At 36.7% G+C, this 21,731-nt stretch overlaps 3 protein-coding genes and 1 long non-coding RNA gene across 6 annotated transcripts in view; 3 read left to right on the top strand and 1 right to left on the bottom strand.

The window, feature by feature from the left end:
• Window positions 1-7,887, top strand: part of arhgap27 (Rho GTPase activating protein 27) — a 29,077-nt gene extending 21,190 nt beyond the window's left edge. For both annotated transcript variants that reach the window (XM_037755002.1, XM_037755003.1), the window contains 11 exons: window positions 1,584-1,651; window positions 1,757-1,841; window positions 2,257-2,358; window positions 2,655-2,753; window positions 2,876-2,969; window positions 3,097-3,231; window positions 4,502-4,600; window positions 4,703-4,780; window positions 5,398-5,529; window positions 5,691-5,796; window positions 6,683-7,887. In XM_037755002.1, coding sequence (XP_037610930.1) covers window positions 1,584-1,651; window positions 1,757-1,841; window positions 2,257-2,358; window positions 2,655-2,753; window positions 2,876-2,969; window positions 3,097-3,231; window positions 4,502-4,600; window positions 4,703-4,780; window positions 5,398-5,529; window positions 5,691-5,796; window positions 6,683-6,860 — 1,176 coding nt within the window. In that variant the 3' untranslated portion in view covers window positions 6,861-7,887. The remainder of the gene's footprint in view (window positions 1-1,583; window positions 1,652-1,756; window positions 1,842-2,256; window positions 2,359-2,654; window positions 2,754-2,875; window positions 2,970-3,096; window positions 3,232-4,501; window positions 4,601-4,702; window positions 4,781-5,397; window positions 5,530-5,690; window positions 5,797-6,682) is intronic.
• On the bottom strand, window positions 43-11,241 carry LOC119479424. Its single transcript, XR_005204681.1, has 3 exons — window positions 11,080-11,241; window positions 3,320-3,323; window positions 43-53 (listed from the first exon to the last, which is right to left on the bottom strand). It is a non-coding gene; the product is annotated as an uncharacterized LOC119479424 (long non-coding RNA).
• Window positions 9,346-14,719, top strand: vps25 (vacuolar protein sorting 25 homolog). Its single transcript, XM_037755005.1, has 6 exons — window positions 9,346-9,467; window positions 11,118-11,263; window positions 11,722-11,775; window positions 11,879-11,967; window positions 13,245-13,320; window positions 13,897-14,719. Exons 1-6 carry the CDS (start codon window positions 9,421-9,423, stop codon window positions 14,007-14,009), a joined length of 525 nt encoding a protein of 174 aa, XP_037610933.1. The 5' UTR covers window positions 9,346-9,420; the 3' UTR covers window positions 14,010-14,719.
• Window positions 14,720-15,866: 1,147 nt separating this feature from the next.
• wnk4a (WNK lysine deficient protein kinase 4a) overlaps window positions 15,867-21,731 on the top strand; it is a 50,208-nt gene continuing 44,343 nt past the window's right edge. For both annotated transcript variants that reach the window (XM_037754857.1, XM_037754859.1), the window contains exons 1-2: window positions 15,867-16,228; window positions 17,134-17,783. In XM_037754857.1, coding sequence (XP_037610785.1) covers window positions 17,175-17,783 — 609 coding nt within the window. In that variant the 5' untranslated portion in view covers window positions 15,867-16,228; window positions 17,134-17,174. The remainder of the gene's footprint in view (window positions 16,229-17,133; window positions 17,784-21,731) is intronic.

A 21,731-nucleotide genomic window follows, 5' to 3' on the forward strand; every position in this document is an offset into this window, starting at 1 on the left:
AAACTAAACTAAGTAGTTAGTTAGGTATTAAGCACTGTGAGCTGAATGGAGTTCTGTGTCTCTCTCTTAAGGCTTTTGGGTTTAGACCCTGGAGGAACCCCTATTATCTGACCTCCAGGTGGCTGCGCTATAATGTGGGTTGTTAGTTTGAGTTCACCTGAGCTTGACTCATAGATAGCAGCGTCTATCTATGATGAGCGAAAGGTGTGACTTTAGATCACTCATGGAGCATGTGTTTCATTCCCTGCATGGATTCCCACTGCTGAGATGCATGTTACAACCAAACTGACCACCTGATGAACCTACTGGTCATATTCCCATTATCATCTACTGTATATCCAATAGCGTTTGGGATTTGAGTTCATGTCCTGCTTTATTCAGGTAGCTCAGGAAATAATCCAGCGCACACTTCACTGCAGATTTTTTACTTATAAATGCACATTTGATTCTTTGTGGAGAAACTCAGTTTTACAGATCTGTCGATTAAATCAACGAATCGATTAGTCGACAAAATAGTTTGAGTGTTAGTCGACTAAGAATTTCTTTGGTCGGGGATAGCCCTAATAGATCATAGGCACTTCCACAACATGCTGCTCTACAACGGTCATGGTAATTGTCATTACTAAATGTCTGTTTTAAGCCTCCAATAATTAAGCAAAATAAGTGTTTTTATTCTTCGTCAGCATTTTCATTCAGTTACAATCCAGAAAAGTATGGAGGATGGAACCAATCAAAATAAATGAATAAATAAATAAATTGCTCCATAAACGTCATTAAATGTACATCATTAAATGTAGCAAAAATAATATTAAAAATAAATGTAGCCATTAATTAATTGATACATTTTGACATTAATTGATATTTCTGTTTTAATTTGCTTCTTTATTTATTTATCTTTGTATTAATTCCCTTATTTATTTTTTCTCTTCTGTTTAATTTTTCCTTTTATTTATTTATGTATTATTTTCATTCATCTTTAAATGTATTTATTATTAATTAATGAATTAATTAATTCATTCATTCATTAATTATTATATTATATATTTTGGCATTTATTTTTATTAATTTTACATTTATTCAATATTTATTTATTTAATGAGTCATTTCTTAATTTATTTTTTATTTTGGCAGTTTCCGTCCTCAATGCATTCACTGTTGTCCAAAAACTAAAAAAATCACATTAGTGTTTACTTAAAAAGTATCTAGAAACGGAGTAACACATTATTGGTTTTGGTCTTGTCATGGAATTTGTTGAGAATAATGAAAATATAGAACAACACCTGCCTCATCCTTTAAGCATAAACAGAATAGACTCAATAATCTGTTGATTTCTAGTGATGGTGCGACTCTAAACAGAGATTGATGAGGATATTCGTCTTATAAGGAATTCATCATTGTGCTCAGATTGTAATAGGTTGGATGTGAATGCTGCATGCATGCATGTCTTTAATGATGAAGTTTGTGTTCAACCGTAACCAGAATTGTGTGTCCCTCATATCATCACATAACTTGATTTTGACACATAAGCCAATAACAAATAGTCTATAAATAATTACAATTTTGTGATATTTTTACATTTTCAGGTGCAGAACTTAGAGAAAGCCGGGATTCTCAACAAAACAAAAGTGTGTGAGAATGGCAAGAAAGTAAGGTAAGCTAAGACACTCTATGGTTGTCTTTGGAGTCATGTGTCATCTCCCCCAAAGCTCTCTGCTGCTTTGTTCTGTGTTAGTGACGGTTATTCCCCCATTTTAAGGAAAAACTGGGCCCAGACGTGGACGGTTCTCCACGGAGGAGTGCTGACGTTCCACAAAGACCCAAAGGCAACAACAGGGGCCTCGGTAAGATCTACATTTAAGTATTAATAATAGAAGGACTCGCATGTTTGTGTGTAGAGGAAATAAGAAGCGCTGACACCTGAATGTGTATTTCTGAGAGTGTTGTGATGAGGTGAAAGGTTATAGACAGAATTAACAACTGACTTTTCTTTCTTTCTTTTGTCTAAAAGTTGCCTAAAACATTTTTTTTTCCATATAGTCTGCACTTTGGTATCATGTTTTACACCTAAAGAAGCAAATGAAACATTAAACCGCAGCACGATGCAGACGGTTTTGTCACCTTTCTGAGGAGTGACAGCACGGACAAGCCCTCAGGGACAGTCGACGCTTTTGTTTAAACGCAGCTCGTTTCTTGGAATGCGGCGCCGTCAGTTTCGTAAACAGCTGTCATTTTTTTTTTTTTGCCTCCTCCACACAGAACAAGACCAATCAGATTGTTCCGGAGATCACGGTGGAACTGCGAGGAGCGACGATTGGCTGGGCCTCAAAGGACAAATCCAGCAAGAAGAATGTTTTAGAGGTGTGTCTGTTTGTTGGCATGGAACGTAATGCAATGTGTGCCTATCAGTGTTTTATCTCATGCAAATAACACATGCGTTTTATTTTTAGCCCCATTTAAGAACTGAGTCCCTGCAGTGTTTTTATGCTTCTCAACTACAACAAGATCTCATGTATTAATATCAACTCTTTAGATAAATATTATGAATTAATGAGTAAAAGAAGGTCTTCTGGGACTTATATCTAAATGTGGTTTGTGATTCGTGTATTCATTGTTTCCCAATTGCCCTCTTCAATATCTTATTATCTCTCCTCTAGTTAAAAGGCAAGAACGGTGTGGAGTTTCTGGTACAGTACGATACAGAAAGCATCATCACTGACTGGCACAAAGTCTTAATGGACACCATACGACAGCTGGTAAGTCCTTTCATCCGTTCCTTTAAATACCATTTAAATTCAGGTTTAATTTCTGTAATTGTGCAGTCGACACCGTGCAACACGTCTGCTTGATTAACTCACTTTCTATATCTGTTCATCAGGAGTACCTGGACCATCATTCAGAGGAGGAGGACAGTGACTTATATGAGAAGATCGGCAGCCCAGAGCTTGGAGGCGGCATGGAGAAGCGAAGACGTAAGTTGCAACAAAAAAACAAACAACATTTTCCTTGTTTAACTGTGGCATAAATGACCCAGATGGATATATTAAACCCCATTGAGAGCTACGATTATTTAAATGTCTAACATTGTTTTTTTTCTAGCCTCCAAGCCGAGTGTCACATCCTCCTCCAGCAATGCAGGAGACGTGGACCAGAAGAGGGTTCGGACCAAGCTGATGAAGTTCCTCATGAAACGGCCGACGCTGCAGTCTGTGAAGGAGAAAGGCTACATCCGGGGTAAACTCAATAACACAACATAAAGTAGTTCTCTTCAGGCTGCGGCTGATTTGAATAGAAGTTAATGGAAAAGTGAGTTTCACTCTACCAGACTTTGAACTCTCCTGTTAGTGGTTCTACTTATATTTGAACACAAGCTGTTTTATATTTCCCAGTGTACATTTAATTTCAGTTCACATCTTTATTGTTTCACAAGAGGACATTTGTTTTGCAGAAAGACAGCATAAAAACATATAACATAAACGCGTATAAGACACAATAATAACTGAAGACATGAAATGTGCTGGTGCTGTAGACCGTTTCCCACGGAAATGCATCGCTATGCAACAGCTTGGGTCCATGATTACTTCCTGTCAGCTGATGCTATTCACACACACACTGCAACAGGAAATGTTTACATTTATAGCTGTGAAATACTCGATACACGTGATACAGACTACAATAAAAGGTTCATGAGATAAAAACAATTACAGTAGAGATACTGTTAGATAAGATAATGTACTGAACTCTGCAGGAAACCAAGAGGCGGTTTATGGTGTATTAGAATTAAATGACTTTACTCACTACCACATTTACGACCACGAACAATTCACTTTTATGAAGATATGTGTTATATTTATAGTTTTTATTCATAGGAGGAGTGTTAGCTACTATAAATATGATAACACATTCTGTATATTTTCTGTTAATCAGTATATTACATGTACAAATTGGATTATATATTACTATATATACTCAAAAGTAATATTTTTTCATGCTTTTATTTTGTTTTATTTTTTTATTTTATTTACTTGCACACACATAAAACTTCATAAAATCTAGATAAAAAATAATAAGAATAATAAGAAATGTGACCGGAGACGTGACGAAGCCACAGGCTTATACAACGGACGGACCTCCCCACAACGTAAGGAGAAAAACTAAAGAAAAGAAAATTAAGATAACATAATTTAAAAAAACACAACAAAAACACAACAATAAAAAACATCAAAGATCAAAATAAGAGGGAAAAATAAAATTAAAAAAATATATATATATACATACACACACACATGCATACAAATACACACGTCAAGATTGTCTAAGTATACAGCGTTCTTGATTATGTGTATTTTGGCGTTCCATATCAGTGCAGTACAATATCTGATATCCAATTCTGTCTTCTTATCTTCAATATTAAGATCTTCGATGGGATGATAATACTGCTACTACAACTTTTACTACTATTTCTACTAATACTACTACTTATAATGTTTTTTTTTCCCTGTAGACAATGTGTTTGGTTGCCATCTGGCCACCCTGTGTGCACAAGAGAGGGCCACAGTTCCTAGTTTTGTGGAGAATTGTATCAAAGCAGTGGAAAAGAGAGGTAATCCAGCTTGTTTGTGTCACTCCCTGAATCATATTGAAGTCTTTTTGCTGTGTGCAGAATAAAAGCTGACTTATGACTTACTGATGTGTTCATTAACAGGTTTAGACATCGATGGTCTCTACAGAGTGAGCGGAAACCTCGCTGTCATTCAGAAACTACGCTTCAAGGCCGATCACGGTAAATGTTTACAACCGGTTTAATTCAGTCAGTGACTGAAGAGGAAGCAGAGAATTCATAGTTCACTGCAGTATCTGACCGCAGACAGCAGCACCACCTGCTGTGCTTTAATGTGCTGTGCACCTGTTGTGTTAAAGGTCCCATATCATGCTCATTTTCAGGTTCATACTTGTATTTTATGTTTCTACTAGAACATGTTTACATACTGTAATGTTCAAAAAAAACTTTATTTTCCTCATACTGTCAGCCTGAATATGTCTGTATTTACCCTCTGTCTGAAACGCTCCGTTTTAGTGCATTTCAAGGGAATTGCAACGGAATTGCGTTGCTAGGCAACAGCTTGGGTCCATGTTTACTTCCTGTCAGCTGATGTTATTTACATACACTGCAACAGGAAATAAACTGGGACACATTTAGAATGTTTACGTTTAAAACCGTGTGATGGTCTAAATATTGTATATTTGTGACACCACAAATAGACAGAAATCCTAACGGCTTGTTTCTCTGTATATTGAGCGTTTTGATAGTTTAACACTATTTATATAGCACTTAAACCTGTTTTATAATATAAAAGACATGAAAATCTAATTTTTTACAATATGGGACCTTTAAAACAGAGGAACTGGACCTCGAGGACGGCCAGTGGGAGGACGTTCACGTCATCACCGGAGCGCTGAAGTTGTTTTTCCGAGAGCTTTCTGAGCCGCTTTTCCCATTCAGCCACTTTAATGACTTCATTCAAGCCATCAGTAAGCCGATTTTTGAATCCATACATTTTAACACCTCAAAGGACAAACCTTTGTGTATTTAGTCTTAAAAACAGCAAATATGTACATTAACGTCAGTGATGTTAATGGTGATTGAAAGATGTTCATTATATTTATAACTGATTTTTGTCCTGTTTTTCTAGGAATTCCTGATTACAACACAAAATTGTCTTGCATGTATGAGCTGGTCAAAACACTTCCCTCTTCAAATCATGATACCATGAAACTCCTTTTCGGGCATTTACGCAGGTATGTTTTAAAATTAGGGCTGTCAGTTGATTAACATATTTTATCGTGATTAATCGCACATGATTGTCCATTGTTAATCACAAATTAATCGCACATTTTTTTAAGGAGATAAAGGGAGATTAGGGAGATTTGTCAAGTATTTAATACTCTTATCAACATGGGAGTGGGCAAATATGAATGCTTCATGCAAATGTATGTTTATACTTATTATTGGAAATCAATTAACAACACATAACAATGACACATATTGTCCAGAAACCCTCACAGGTACTGCATTTAGCATAAAAAATATGCTCAAATCTTAACATGGCAAACTGCAGCCCAACAGGCAACAACAGCTGTCAGTGTGTCAGTGTGCTGACTTGACTATGACTTGCCCCAAACTGCATGTTATTATCATAAAGTGGGCATGTCTGTAAAGGGGAGACTCGTGGGTACCCATAGAACCCATTTTCATTCACATATCTTGAGGTCAGAGGTCAAGGGACCCCTTTGAAAATGACCATGACAGTTTTTCCTCGCCAAAATTTAGTGCAAGTTTGGAGCGTTATTTAACCTTCTTCGCAACAAGTTAGTATGACATGGTTGGTGCCAACGGGTTCCTTTGGTTTTCCAGTTTCATATGATGCCAGTATCTTCACTCTAGCTTTGAAACTGAGCCCGCTACAACCTAAAAATCGCAAGTTGTGTTAATGCATTAAAGAAATTAGTGGCGTTGAACAGTTAACTTTGACAGCCCTATTTAAAATACTTTTTTATTTGATCATTTGCATGTTTCCATCACAGTTTGATAACTTGTAAAAGTTGATGTAAGAATATTATTGAAATGAAAAAACAGGAAAATCATGACTCCGCACATCATCCTCACTTTTTTTTCCTCTAACAGGGTCATTCAATTCGGGGAGGACAATCGCATGACTGTGCAGAACGTGGCAATTGTATTCGGCCCGACTCTGCTTCGGCCAGAGATGGAGTCATCCAACATCACCATGCACATGGTCTTTCAGAACCAGATAGTGGAGTTCATCTTGAACGAATACGAGCGCCTCTTCTACTCCAGCTAAAGCAGCCACAAGCCTCCGGTGCAGACCTGGGCAAACGTCTCAATGTGCTCAAGTTATTTGATAGATTTACTATTTTTTGCATGCACATTAACAGCTTCAGTGCAACATCTGAAATGAAACTCCTCTTGTAAAATAAGTTAAAAGGCCCTTCAAGTTTTCTTTGCTCAGAATATTTGAGGCTTAACCACATAGATAAAAGGGATGTCCGAATGGTCTTTACTGAGAATATTTGAAGCGTGTTTAACCACTGTTTGTCCAGATTTACTCCCTAGGAGGCTGACACTGTTAGAGCTATCTTTAGCAGTATTGTAGTATTGAGCCACGCAGGTGTGAACAGGTGTGGTTTGGTTTCCCGTCTTAGAGCTATCGAGCTTGTTGCTTGGGTGGAAGAAGGACTGTATCAGATTACTCTAGCTGTCTTAATCTCACAAGTCACTTTCTGGAGATTTTAATTGTTTATTTCTTTTTTTTTTGGCTTGTCTAAACCGCAGTGATAATAGAACCCAAGTCAAACCTGGACGGATGCATTAATGCTCTCTTAAAGAAATGATCAATGATTGCTTCCATCTTTATTTTAGAAAGTTTAATGACATTTAAATGTTGTTTTCTATTTTAAATTGCAGTATATCACATGTGGCAGTAACTGAGATTGTATTCTAATAGGTCATTTTTACCCATGAATTTTATTGTAATATAGAAATGTATAAAAATAAATATTAATACCAACATATTGCTGTGAAATAGATGGTGATATAGAATACTTGTGCAACTTCTAGATTATTTTCCACTGAATAAAATGCCATTTTTTCAATCATGCTGTACTTGAAGAAACTGTATAATAACACCATAGAAATATAAACTAGTCATACATTTTTTGACAGTTAAATCAGTCTGACAATGAAACAGAAAAGTGGATTCTAGAAGAGATTTATGACCTGTAAATAGAAATAGATGGCATATTTATGCTGAAAGTTGTTGACAATGCACAAGTTATTCCATAATAAAAAATAACTTTGTTAAAAAAGTACAGCTGTTTATTTATTCTTGTCAAAAGAGTCGTGAAAATGTTACTGCACACAACATAAACTTGGGAGGCATTCACAACTATCTGGTATCAGAGATGGTCAGATATTATATAACTCAAGTTCAAGTACAGAATTATGATCAGAAAACTTTACTTAAATTACACAAGTTAAAGTACTCATTATGCAGAATTACCCCTTTCAGAGTGTTTTTTGTTACGTATGTTATATTATTTATTACTATTACTGATGCCTTCATGTCTATGCAGCCTCTAAATGTTGCAGCTTGGTCAAGGTGGAACTATTTTAAACAAGTTTATATACTGCTGTAGAGTAAATTTTCATAGTGGAGAAGATGCATTTAGTACCATAGATCGGTAATAATATATTTACTATTATTTACAGTTTACTAGCCTCTTTGATATTGTATTGCTCCTTTGTACTCTACTATATTCGCTTTATATGAACATACTCAGATCTTTTATTGTACTTTAAAAAAAAAAAAAAATGTTTTCTTGCTATGTTTAATGCAACACATAGCAATATGTTAATATTATAAACATATTATATTTTTGTCACTTTTTAAACCCTGGTTCTGATGATAAATTGGCTTAAAATAAAGCTTTAAACTTAATACTCCGGTAGACCACCAGTACCTCCAAAAGTACAGTACTAGAGTAGATATACTTGCCTTCCATCATTTGCAATTTAAATAATTAATTTAAACTATTTCTATTACATTTAATTTGTTTTTTATTTATTAAATCTTTTAGATTAGAATATATTTTAATATTTTTGTTTTTATATCTTATACTTTTTTTTGTTTATCAAATAAGTATATATACTGTATATACTTATTTGATAAACAAAACAAAACAAATAAATGTATAAAAATAAATATTAATACCAACATATTGCTGTGAAATAGATGGTGACATAGAATACTTGTGCAATTTATAGATTATTTTCCACTGAATAAAATGCCATTTTTTCAATCATGCTGTACCTGAAGAAACTGTATAATAACACCATAGAAATATAAACTAGTCACATTTTTTGACAGTTAAATCAGTATATATCTCTATAGATATAGATATCTATATCTATAGAGATATAGATATAGATATATATACTGATTTAACTGTCAAAAGATGTGACTGGTTTATATTTCTATGGTGTTATTATACAGTTTCCGACTAACTACACAGATTCACCAAAGACTTTACACAATAAAAGATAAAAAATAATAATACAAATACATATAAATAAATTGTAAATATATATATTTGAAAAACAAAAAATTAAGGAAATAAAAACAAAAAAAAAACAATATATATATACATTTTTGTTTTTATTTTCTTAAATGTTTTGTTTATCAAATATATATATTTACAATTTATTTATATGTATTTGTATTAATTTGATTGTTATTTATTTTGTAAAGTCTTTGGTGAATCTGTTGTAGTTAGTCGGAACCATTTGAGTGGTAGGACTTGTTTCCGGGAAGCTGTCAGCTGTGAGACACCGCATCCACTAACATGAGTTTTGAGTGGCCCTGGCAGTATAACTTCCCACCGTTCTTCACGTGAGTAAACTTACATTTCTGAACCACGTTTAAAACATTAATAAACTCTGCTTTTATCAGCCTCTGTAGTTTATTATGTTATGAGTTAAAGAGTGTTTATTTCAGAGCTAACTGTAGCATCATGCTAATCAGCTAAACGACACAACAATGCTACGGAAGTGGATTTATTAATCACCTTCTGTCTCTCTAGAGTTTGTGTAACAAGCTCCACGTGTTGACTCAGTAAAGCTCCACTGCATGTGAATATGTAAAGACATCGATATATAGTTAATTAATGGTGTTGTGTGCAAGTTTAGAGAATGAGTTTAGCTGTTAGCTCCAGCTAGCTGTTTTGATAGCCACCTAAACACCAGCTAGCTATGTTTATGTTTATGTTTATGTTTATGTTTATTTGTTTTGCACAATTTAAGACTACACAACACAACAAAACAAATAAATTAATAATGTAAAGTGCAGGAAGAGGCAAAAAAAAACCACTGGGCTTATCTGAAGCCTCCATCTAGAGACAAGATTAATATAAAGAAATAATATGATTATATAATAGTGATAACAAACAATTAGAAAATGATTAATATAAAGAAATAATATGACTACATAATAGTGATAACAAACAATTAGAAAATGATTAATATAAAGAAATAATATGACTACATAATAGTGATAACAAACAATTAGAAAATGATTAATATAAAGAAATAATATGACTACATAATAGTGATAACAAACAATTAGAAAATGATTAATATAAAGAAATAATATGACTACATAATAGTGATAACAAACAATTAGAAAATGATTAATATAAAGAAATAATATGACTACATAATAGTGATAACAAACAATTAGAAAATGATTAATATAAAGAAATAATATGACTACATAATAGTGATAAACAATTAGGACAAGATTAATATAAAGAAATAATATGACTACATAATAGTGATAACAAACAATTAGAAAATGATTAATGTAAAGAAATAATATGACTACATAATAGTGATAACAAACAATTAGAAAATGATTAATATAAAGAAATAATATGACTACATAATAGTGATAACAAACAATTAGAAAATGATTAATATAAAGAAATAATATGATTATATAATAGTGATAACAAACAATTAGAAAATGATTAATATAAAGAAATAATATGATTATATAATAGTGATAACAAACAATTAGAAAATGATTAATATAAAGAAATAATATGACTACATAATAGTGATAACAAACAATTAGGACAAGATTAATATAAATAAGCACTGAAATTAAAAATGAGAATATAAGAAATATGTACAAATATTTGCATTAAGACGTGCAATATATAACAAATTACCACAGTGCAAACAAGTAAATACAAAATGCTGAGAAGTGGGATCTGTTAAGTGTGTTAAATATAAATGCCAGAACGGTATAAACAAGAAATTAATAAGAATATTTCTTGAATGTACAGTAGAAATGACAGTATACTAGTGTACATTCAAGAAATTCTGGTATTTTTGAGGTCAGATTAAATATATATTTTTAAGGAAAGCGAGCACTGTGCGCTAAATGTCCAGATGGATTGGATCTTGCCTGGTGTTTGCAGTGCCGTTGTCTTGCTGTTTACCTTGTGCTGACATCTTTCGTTCTTCTCTTTGTGGACAGGCTACAGCCCAATGTTGACACCAGACAGAAACAGCTGGCGGCATGGTGTTCCCTGGCTCTGTCCTACTGCCGCCATCACAAGCTCTACACCCTGGACGTCATGGAGGCTCAGGAAAGCCCCGTGTTCAACAACAAGAAGATAGAACGTATCCTAACAGACAGTCCACCTGTGGTTCAGTCAAGGCCACCATGTTACCACCATACATCATACAGCTTGATCCTAACATACCAGTATAAAATCCGTGTAGTCTCCCACGTTTGCATAGGTTTAATCTGGATTGTTAGTCAAGGGTTTACAGGCTGCCTCCTTCATTGGGATATAAAACTACCCACAGGATATTATTGTTGACACACATTAAAATCAGGGTGGGTTTTAAATGCTTTTTAGTACAAGGCCACCTCGCAAACTGCCCTCCACACAGCTGCAGCAGCCCGTGTTGAATTAGTCACTTTATCATCAATGGCATCACTGAACTTCTATAAGTCAGTTTTTCTGGTGTTACTAGAGTTAAAGGGGAATTACACTGATTTCACACATCACATGCCGCATCCAGACATTGACTCTGCATTTGTTACTTTTTGTTTGCCCTTAACTGAATACCAGGAAAACTGTCAATGGAAGCAATTCAAGTTGTGTTTGAGGAATTGAGGAAAAAAGGTAAAATTTTGTTCTGTCAAGATGTTTGCACAGTGTTGAGATTAAGAATACTTATCTCATTGTCTCGCTGTACATTTTTTATCTTTGTGTCGTCTGACCTCAGGGAACCTCGATTGGTTGGACAAAAACAAGTCTCGGTGTCTAGTCATGTGGAGGCGACCGGAGGAGTGGGGAAAGTTAATATACCAGTGGGTGAGTCATGGAGCTTAAGACACAAACTGTACTGTCTGTGAAACTGTACATTTCTGTGCATTTCCGTGGCTGATAAGTGGAAAGAAGGAAATGTTCTCCAAAGCAATAAATAAGAAGTAAATATGAAAGCAGTGTAATTTGCTGCCGTCAGAGCGTGTTGTTCAGTGTTACAATAATATTATTGTTACGTTGATAAAGCCAGCATGATAATCACAGTGTAAGACCGATATGATCTACACTGGGTGACTCAGTAGAACTGTCGGTGTGTTTACATGTATTTAAATAACAGCTTTACAGTCGGCTTTCTGCAATAACCTGATTTCTTTTTTTGTTCTCTTTTAATTGACTTTTAGAGATACAGAATGAACAGAAACTACATAATCAAAATTGACACCACATGAACACAAAGACCTTTTGAGCATGAAAATAATAAATATGATATTTATAAAAATGCAAATAAATAAAATATTTAAATAATAATAATAATAATAATAATAATAATAAGAAATAAGTACAAAATTTGATCAATATACAGTATACATCATAGATAATTGGAAAGAAGTAATGATCACACTACTTGACAAATCTCCCTTTAAGGTACATTTCGAACAGATACAAAATGTGCGATTAATCATGACTTAATCGACTGACAGCCCTAATAATAACATACTCCAAAGTCAAGCTAAAACAGAAACTAGTTTCCTTAAGTCTAAATAAATCTGTTTCCATTACAGAACATTTTGACTCTTTGCAGAAATCTTTTGTGAAACGCTACAGTGCCCAAATGTTTTAGGAAACTTCTGAAGCTTTTTGAAAATGTGAAAACTATATTTGTGAAGCGTTTTTTAAAAACTTCATCAGGAGTGATTGGGGCTGAGTGCCGCAGACAAGCTGAGGAAGTCAGTAAAGTGTTAAAAGATGGACTAAAGTTTGTTTTGGTCTCTTCATAGGATTTGTTGACAATAACTAAAATATAGAATATCGCCAGTTTTTTGCTCCGGCGGTGACGGGGATTATCAGAAGTCCCGGCTAGATGATTTAACATGAGCAGCCCTAGAGGTCTGATGTCTGATGAAGACTTTGAGTTTGTGAAAACTTTAGTTTCTTCACCTTATTAAAAGCTCTATTTATAACCGTATGCTCCAGATCTCATCCCTCCGGTATAAAAAATTACTTTCAACACCTTTTTTTTTACTCAGAAAATGGAGTCGTCTGTTGTGTCTGTTGTCCACTGACTGATGTCAGAGTGAACATTATTCTGTTCTCTAACATTTCAGGTTTCTGGAAACGGGATGGTCAACTCTGTGTTTACACTTTATGAGTTGTCCAATGGAGATGACACAGAAGGTGAAGGTATGGTGACATTTAAAATGATAACATGAATCATTGTGAATACATTGTTTTTCAGGCTGATTAAAGTGTTTAATATTATTTTTTTATTGTTATTTTATTCATTTTTTTCATTGGCAGCCAGAGGATTTACAGAACACAATTACAAATTCTTTACCTCACGCTTATAGGAAACAAACAAAAGCAAAAAACATCCAGGTTCCAATTCATTTCCATTAGAGTCATCATCAAGACCGCCATCTCTATTATACGAGGGAATCTTTTCTTTTGCTTTACCTATAAATATACCTTTGATTAGTTGGATCATAAATAACTGAAAAAATAAATAAAATAATAACAATGGAAGTATGAAAAATTACACTTTCACTTGTTACTTGCTATATTGTTTATTTGTTTTCTCACCTTTAAAGCTCTTATTGATAACATTTTTACGTAGACAAATATTAGAAAAAGAGAGAATGCATATCTTATTTTTTATTGTTTCTCATGTAAAGCACCTTGTTGCTTTGTTTTGCTGCATAAATAGGTAATTATTCTCATGGCACCCTCTGACATATAAACTGTAATCTGTTTCTCCAGAGTTCCACGGTTTAGAAGAGTGGATGCTGCTGCGCTCGCTGCAGGCTTTACAGACAGACGGCAAAGCAGAGATCATCACCATGGACGATGGAAAGGGTGTCAAGTTCTTCTGAAACGGTGCTGGAATCACACACACTCTGTCTGGGAGCCCTCGTACGATACCTCACAGGCACATTTTAATATTCAGCCATTTAAAGGCTACACAGGTTGCACCTCAACGCCCGGCCCAGAGGATGCTGGTCCTGCAATTGTTGTTGCCTTCTGGTTTGTGCAAAGCCTTTTTCTTATTGGAAGAGAACCAATATCATTTCTAAGTGTTTGCATTTGAGGTGACACCGCGTTTAAAGTAGTCGCAGGTAACATTTGTTGCCATTTAAACATGCAATGGGCCTTTCAGGGGACTAAATACTATCTGAATACTCCTGGGGAAAATCTCTCCCCACCAGCTGTAACTTTACTATTTCTTTACTGTAAATACGACTAGTTTTATCCAGATCTTTTTCCCGGTTAACAGTATAATTAGCTCTGGACCTTTTGCTCAGCTGTTCTAACGAGACATCCCAAAGAAATCCCACAATGCAACACCAGGGGGACTTTTTTATTTTGAGAATAAATGCTTGGAGAAGAGGAAGACCACAGAGACTCGGACCACCACCACCAAATCCTGGCTCGACTCAGCTGAGTGTAATAATAATAGTGGACTTCATATACAGATTGCTGTCATCCTATTATTGTGCAGTAGCTACTGTGACACTCCTGTTATACTTTCTGTCTATATTTCTTTTTTTCATATCCTGTAGGAAAATAAATTAGAAATTTGCTATATTTGCTTCCTTTTTGTTTCTGCAAAATGCCTTGAATTGTCTTAGACGTTGTGTGTAAAACCTGAATGTTAACAGTGCCCCAGAGATCTCTACTTTCTGCCTGCAGCTGGACTGGATGGCTCGTGTGCAGTGTGTTCCTGCCTGTGGGGATGATACAGCTCCAGGGAATCCTTCGTGTGTTTTCTGATAACTGTCAGTGTGTGTGTGCGCTTGTGGGACAGGTGGGGCTCAGTGTGGCCTTGGCTGATAAAGGTGTCCTGTTTCAGCAGCAACAGCAGCAACAGCAGCAGCAACAGCAGCAGCAACTGTCCATAGTGTGGCTCCCCCTGCAGGTTACACTCACACGCTACCACTTTCCCCTCCTAGGGCTGCATATCTCTCTCATTCAGGTTGATCAAATGACAACAGACTGTAGTGAAATGACTCATCGGTTCTTTCTTAATTCAGAGAAACTAGAGGAGATGTGCTAGTTAATGACGGGGCCAATTAGAAGAGGAGACATCCTGTTCTTCTGGTGTTTACTGCAGCACAGTGTGAAGTGAGCAGTGGAAAGACTATGCATAATCAATGCTAGGAAATGTCCAAAAACAAAATAACATTATTGATCATATCTGAAACATGCCCTTATTTTACATCTTATGCAACTCACACCACGGCCCCAATTTGGATTTTAAAGATACTCCACAGTTCTTTTTGGACATGAATTACTATTATTAATTATAATGCTTTTAAAAAACACAATAGTGTAAAATGTACTCAGTGGTGGATTGTAACTAAGTACTAAAGTATAATTTTGAGGTACTTGTACTTTACTTGAGTATTTCCATGTTCTGCTACTTTCTACTTCTACTCAACTACATCTCAGAGGGAAATATTACTTTAATTACTTTACAGATTCAGATTATTAATACAAAATATAATCACATTACAATCAAATTACACATATTACTGGGTGCATTCCATATTTAAAACACAAATATTGACAATTTATATAATTTTTATAATTATTATTATTATTATTATAATTTTTATTATTATAATTTTTATTATTATTATTATAATTATTATAATTATTATTATTATTATTATTATTATTATTATTATTATTATCAGTAGTAGTAGTAGTAATGTTTTTTTGTGTGTGACTCAGGGAGGTCGGCGCTGGTTAGGGGTTTTAAAGAATACTAGTTTGCAAACACTCCTCAGATCCTGCACTAATTACTCCCTCTGCAGATTGTGATTAGTGCGTGAAGCTGCGGCGATGGGCGGAGCTGGAAGCGCGCACATTACGCACATTACGCACATTACGCACAGCCCTCCGGAGCTCTCTTGATATAGGCAGCTCCGTCCTTTCATCGGAGGTTATTATGGCTGAGGACTTTGTGAAGAGAAGAGAAGAGAAAAGAAGAGCACAACTTGGATTATTTGATATGAACTATGCGTTTATCTGCGTTTATGTGCGTTAATTTGCGTTAATGTGGATTGTTTTTACGCAGCAGCTGTGATGAGTGAGTACATTTTTCTTCACTTTTCTGTTTTTTTTTACATACTTAGAAGACATAAAGTTGACTGTTTCTACATGTAATATCAGCTCGAATATTATAGAAAGGCATGTTTAATGTTTTTCTTGTTTTTTCTTTTTGTTTTATTGTGTTATAAAGTGATTACAAAACAAGTGAAGACATGTGCAGGGACATATATTAAAAAAAACAAAATATATTATACAGAGAAAGACAAATAACAAAGTACAAAAACAAAACTAAACAACACAAGGGGATAAAAGCAGGTTGAAGAATGTGTGTGTGATGTGGATAATGGGTGTGTGTTTGGCATTGAATGAGGCTAGATGGACATATATGACATATATCTACTCTTAAACACATACAGACATCCTTTCTTTTATGTGTAGAGCATAGGGGGAGCAAAAACAAAACAAAAAGAAAATAAATGAGTTAAATATATATATATATATAATACAGTATATACACGTAAGTATTATAGAAAGACATGTTTTTTTTAAAAAATTATATTTTTATTGTATTTTTACATACAGATATATATACATATATACACATACAGACAGACTAACAATATTACTAATTAAATTATATAATGAAATGTTTATTCAGAATTTCAAGAAAGAGAGACATGACATTTCATGTATTTCACTTATCAAACAAATAAAACAAATAAAATAAAAGATAAGACAAAATAAATAAATACCTCAAAGAAGAAGAACAACAAAAAAAACCAACAATTTCAACAACAGCATAGAAAGGCATGTTTAATGTTTTTCTTGTTAACAGACTTGTTATTTTAATGCTCAGCCTTTTGTTTAAAGCTGCTGACATCATGGAAAAGTAACTTGATGTAACGGTATCTATTGTCCTGATGTGCCATCTCCACATTTTAGGTCTCTGAACTAAGAAGGCGTTGAAACCTGCTGCTACAACAATGACACATGCACAGCTTGAGCTTCCAGTACGAGGTTTCCCAGGCCTCTCTGTGGAGATGACCGACGACTGCTTGTCCAGGGTGCCATCCGTGCTGAGGACGCACGGTGGTCTGGGTGCCCGGAGGAACTCTTATGGGCTGCAGAAAATCACCATGGACATCGATTCTCCTCTGTACAGTGGAGCCCTCTCCAAAGCTTTGTCCTGGTCAGCTGAGAACATCCTCACACTCCCTGAGTCCAGAGCAGAGGAGGAGAAACCCGAGGACTTTCCACCGTCTCCATCTCCAGTCTCCAGCCCCGGAACCAGCTCCAACACGCCCGCCAGCAGCCAGGAGCCAGTCCCTAGACCTGGAGCTCAGGACGCCATCAGCTCGGAGTCTGAAAATGAACTTCCCAGCAGCAAACAGCACAAGATCTCTCCTCGCATCACGTTTGATAGCCAGTGGGAGCAGGAAGAGAAAGAGGACGTGGAGACCAAAGCTGTGGCAACCTCTCCAGATGGACGGTACCTCAAATTCAACATAGAGATTGGAAGGGGGTCTTTCAAGACGGTCTATAAAGGACTGGACACAGAGACAACAGTGGAGGTTGCATGGTGTGAGCTACAGGTAAGGATGGCTTCTTCTTTTATATTTCACTATATAGATCAAATCTTTAAAGGTCCCATATTATAAAAAAGTGAGATTTACATGTTTTTTTATTATTATAAAGCAGGCTTAAAGGGACTATTTGTAAGAATCAGAAATGCTTGTTAACAGCGACACCTGTGGCCGTTAAGTCAACGAAAGTCAGCGTCGGGCTCGCGCTTGCTCGCTCTACATAGACATGAACGAGCATCGCTCAAAACAGTGAGGCGACACACGTCAGCTAAAACCACAATATCACTCAGTGTTGGCTTTTCCTGCCTCAGCCTCCGGGGCTGAAGCAGGAAAAGCGTGTCGGTGAAGCAGGAAGAGGAACGTTATCGCCTCCTGACTGCGCCCGCAGGGAGACACCGGCACCCGGTCAGAGACGATAACGTTTCTCTCTGCGGAGCCCCGTCACTTCACAAGACACGGGAAACCTCTGTTGGTCTGGAGGAGCTGCAGCATTTATTTCTGCACAAACGTCCACTGTACATTCACTAGATATTCTCAGAGCTACTAACTCTTTCTGCAGTGTGGAGTTTGCGCACATGAACGTGAGGTGGAGCGAGAACGCGCGCGTTGTGTGAGTGAAGGCAAGCAGGCAGAGGAGCGGTTTGAACAGCGTCCCATGCGGGAGCATGGGATCCCGACCCGGTAGATTTATACGTGTAAAAAGTTACAAACAGTCCCTTTAAGTCCTATATAAATACTGTGAAAGTATCAAAACACTCAATCCACAGGGAAATACACACAGCCCGTATTCAGAAACTCTGCATTTGAAACAAGCTGTCAGGATTTCTGCCCATTCGTGATGTCACGAATATACAATATTTAGACCCTTGACACAATTTTACACGTAAACATCCTAAATAGTATATATAGTAGTATCATCCCCCAGCTACACAGGAGGATACTTTCCCTACTTTCCTGCCCCACTCAGCTGTAATCCCCCCGCCTCAGGTCACTAGAGTTGATGTGAAGCAGCTAATCTACTGATTATTATTCCTTGTTGACCTTGAGTTGGGCTGTGTCAGGCCCGTTCATGGTAACCCAGGTCGTCCTGTCGGCAGTCAGCTCCAGCTGAACCACTCTGCCTGCCATGATCCACTCTAATCTCTGTTTTCATTAACAACCGGTGACACCAAGGCTGCCTCTCTCTGGACGCCTCACGAGCAAAACTAAGAACAACCGAGAGGCAAAACATTGTTTATATTCAGCTCTGATGGTCTGCCATGCCATCAGTATTTGAGTATGATAGTAGTTCCCCTTTGTGCTTTGAAATGTTTCCATCCTATGAGGCAGGACGAAGCGAGATAATGTCTGGCTCACGTGTAGCATGTAAACATCACAACTAAGACAGCTCTGTCTGTCCAGTCTGATGAAAACATACAGAGGTGTTAGTCCGTTTTTTTCATGCCACAGTGTTTGGCATGAAGGCACGGAACAGCCTGAGCAGCTGCTGCCACTTCTCTTGCTTACACGGTTTGATAGCACAGCGGAGGATTTAAAGATTTAGGATTTAAATCCCTTAACATTTGCTGTGTCTTGTGTGACGTGCATTGGTATCGGTGTCTCGCACCAATGTGATTCTCCTTAGGTGTGAAGTCGTGCCCTCTAAACCTCAAATTAAACTCTGTGCCACTGATATTGGACTGCTATCAACAACCACTTTTATTCTGACCAGTCCGATCTAAAAGAAAGTTGTTTTAAGACACTGCTGCACATGAAAGCACATTCTCACTTTGCTCAATGCACAGAGGTAGTCTTTGTATTGCATTTGAAGCTCTGCAGGAGACACCGGCACAAAGACAGTCGGGGATTACACAAGGTGAAGTGAGTCTGCCCCCAGGGCACAAAGCTCCAGCACCAGCAGGTTGAGACTTCTGCCTCAAGAGCCCACCTGTCAGTTCACACAACAGGTGTCTGTTTGGGGAACGCAGAAAAAGAGTCCCTCCCAGGCTCTCTGAGAGGCCCAGATGTCCCTTTACCTGTTAACAACTGTTTCACACCCTCAGGTCAAACACAAGCGGGGGTCCATCAGTATTTCTGGTGTGACTTTTAAAGCGCTTTTGTGGAGTGCAAAGTGCGACACATTGTGTTGCGGCGGCTCTTTATTAGAAACAAGCATGCTATTTCATCTCTTGACTTGAGACATGAGCCCAGTTAAGCTCCTTAATCGCTCCTAATAAGCTTAAAGGAGGCCATTGTTGATATGGTTACTGTTGTGATGAAGTTAACCTCAAAGACATTTCTGAACTGAAATCACCCACCCCGTCCTCCCCGTGTGCCCCCTGTTGCTTAAATGAACACAAAAGCTGGCTGTTGGTGGCTAAACACAATCACCTCCGCAATGTTGACGGAGCAGCAGTCGGAGGTGCGTCATTACAAGTCAAGTAGAAAGGCCTTAAGCTGTTTTAACTATGTGTTACGGAGCCATGAGCTGTAAGCTGCAGGCGGTTAAGATCAGCTGTTCAGAATGTGAGAGGGGGTTCAAACAACATCTGATTTATCTGATTCCCACTGACACAGATCATCATTTTAATTAGTCACTATTATAAGTGAGACACTCAAAAGGTGTTCTCCCGGTACAGTGTATTGTCCACGTTGTTGCTCTGAAACAAGTCTGTCTGGGCGGTGTCCACTGGGACTTTTTGTGCTCGCAAACAAAGAGTAAACAATGCATTTAGATTCTTCCATGACATGCAACACCAAAGCTCAGCGGGTACAGTATAAAATACAAGACAGGGCTCTCGTCACTGCCCATAAATTCTACCACTAAGACTATAATACAATAAAAAAGTAAGCACCCACTGGAATCAGAGCTTTCTTAAGCCTTCATTAGTAATTATTGGACAGGTACTCCTCAGGCATGTTTTATTTATATGTTTATTTGTAAGGGACAAGAGAAGGTACAGAGAAACTGACAATTGCAGAAGCAGTGTCCAATGTAGGGATGCACCAATCCCACTTTTTCAGTACTGAAGTATACCTGGGCTTGGGATATCGGCCGATGCCGAGTACCGATCCGATAATATACAGCGAGTTGGTCATTGTTGTGAAATAAACCCCAACAGGGCAATGCCGAAGGGGCTTGCATCGCCCTGAAGGGGTTTATTGCAACAACAATGACCCACTAGCTGTACATTATCTTGCTTAATACACGACTACTTACTTAAGAAATCAATAACATGACACCAAAAAGAATCCGCTAGAGTCTGACATCAGAACTGCGTCCATAGCAACAGTTTGTTATACATAACAACGGTCTGCTATAAAGAAATAACAGACCGTAGAACGCCGTGATTGACCAATCAGAATCGAGCATTCAACACAGCCATGTAATAAAAAGTGATAAGAGACTGAATGATGTGTTCACATGGACAATATAATCACACATATACCAGCACCAGCTCATATGTTGGCTGATTTACAACACAAGTTATACAGAAAATATGTTTGAGGTCATTTTAGAAACAGTGTTCCAATTAAATATCACACTTTATTTTACCAACTGTAAAGTATTAATATCAGTATCGGCTCATAGATGATTATTTCCACACCCTTTGGGTTTGCACAAAAATCTGGACAGTTTGCTCAGAGACCCTCGACCTTCTGCGTCCTTCCTTATCTAATCTACACATGCCAAGTGAATACAAACTAGTTTTACTCGTAGCTCTAAACACATGTAAAGAAATCTGTGTTATTACACGTTGAACGCAGAACGCACTACATTTTAAAACAAACTGTACCTATGACTCCTGGTCCAAATATATTGAATTATCTCAAGAGCTGATTCCTCTTTTGCTTGTCATACCTCACACATTTTAGACATCAATAAACAATCCACATGTAAAACACTTGTATTTCAATATGTGTTGCAACCTTTATTTCACTTGTATGCCTTGTATTTATTATATTTATTACACCTTG

This window comes from Sebastes umbrosus, chromosome 20 (genome assembly GCF_015220745.1).
Source record: "Sebastes umbrosus isolate fSebUmb1 chromosome 20, fSebUmb1.pri, whole genome shotgun sequence".
NCBI lineage: Eukaryota > Metazoa > Chordata > Actinopteri > Perciformes > Sebastidae > Sebastes > Sebastes umbrosus.

What these genes read in the sequence shown, in the direction of transcription:
- vps25 (XM_037755005.1), top strand. Translation starts at nt 9,421, where the DNA reads ATGAGTTTTGAGTGGCCCTGGCAGTATAACTTCCCACCGTTCTTCAC. An exon ending in TGAGGAATTGAGGAAAAAAG is followed by an intron (nt 11,776 to 11,878) that starts GTAAAATTTTGT and finishes GTCTGACCTCAG; the next exon opens with GGAACCTCGATTGGTTGGAC. An exon ending in AGATGACACAGAAGGTGAAG is followed by an intron (nt 13,321 to 13,896) that starts GTATGGTGACAT and finishes CTGTTTCTCCAG; the next exon opens with AGTTCCACGGTTTAGAAGAG.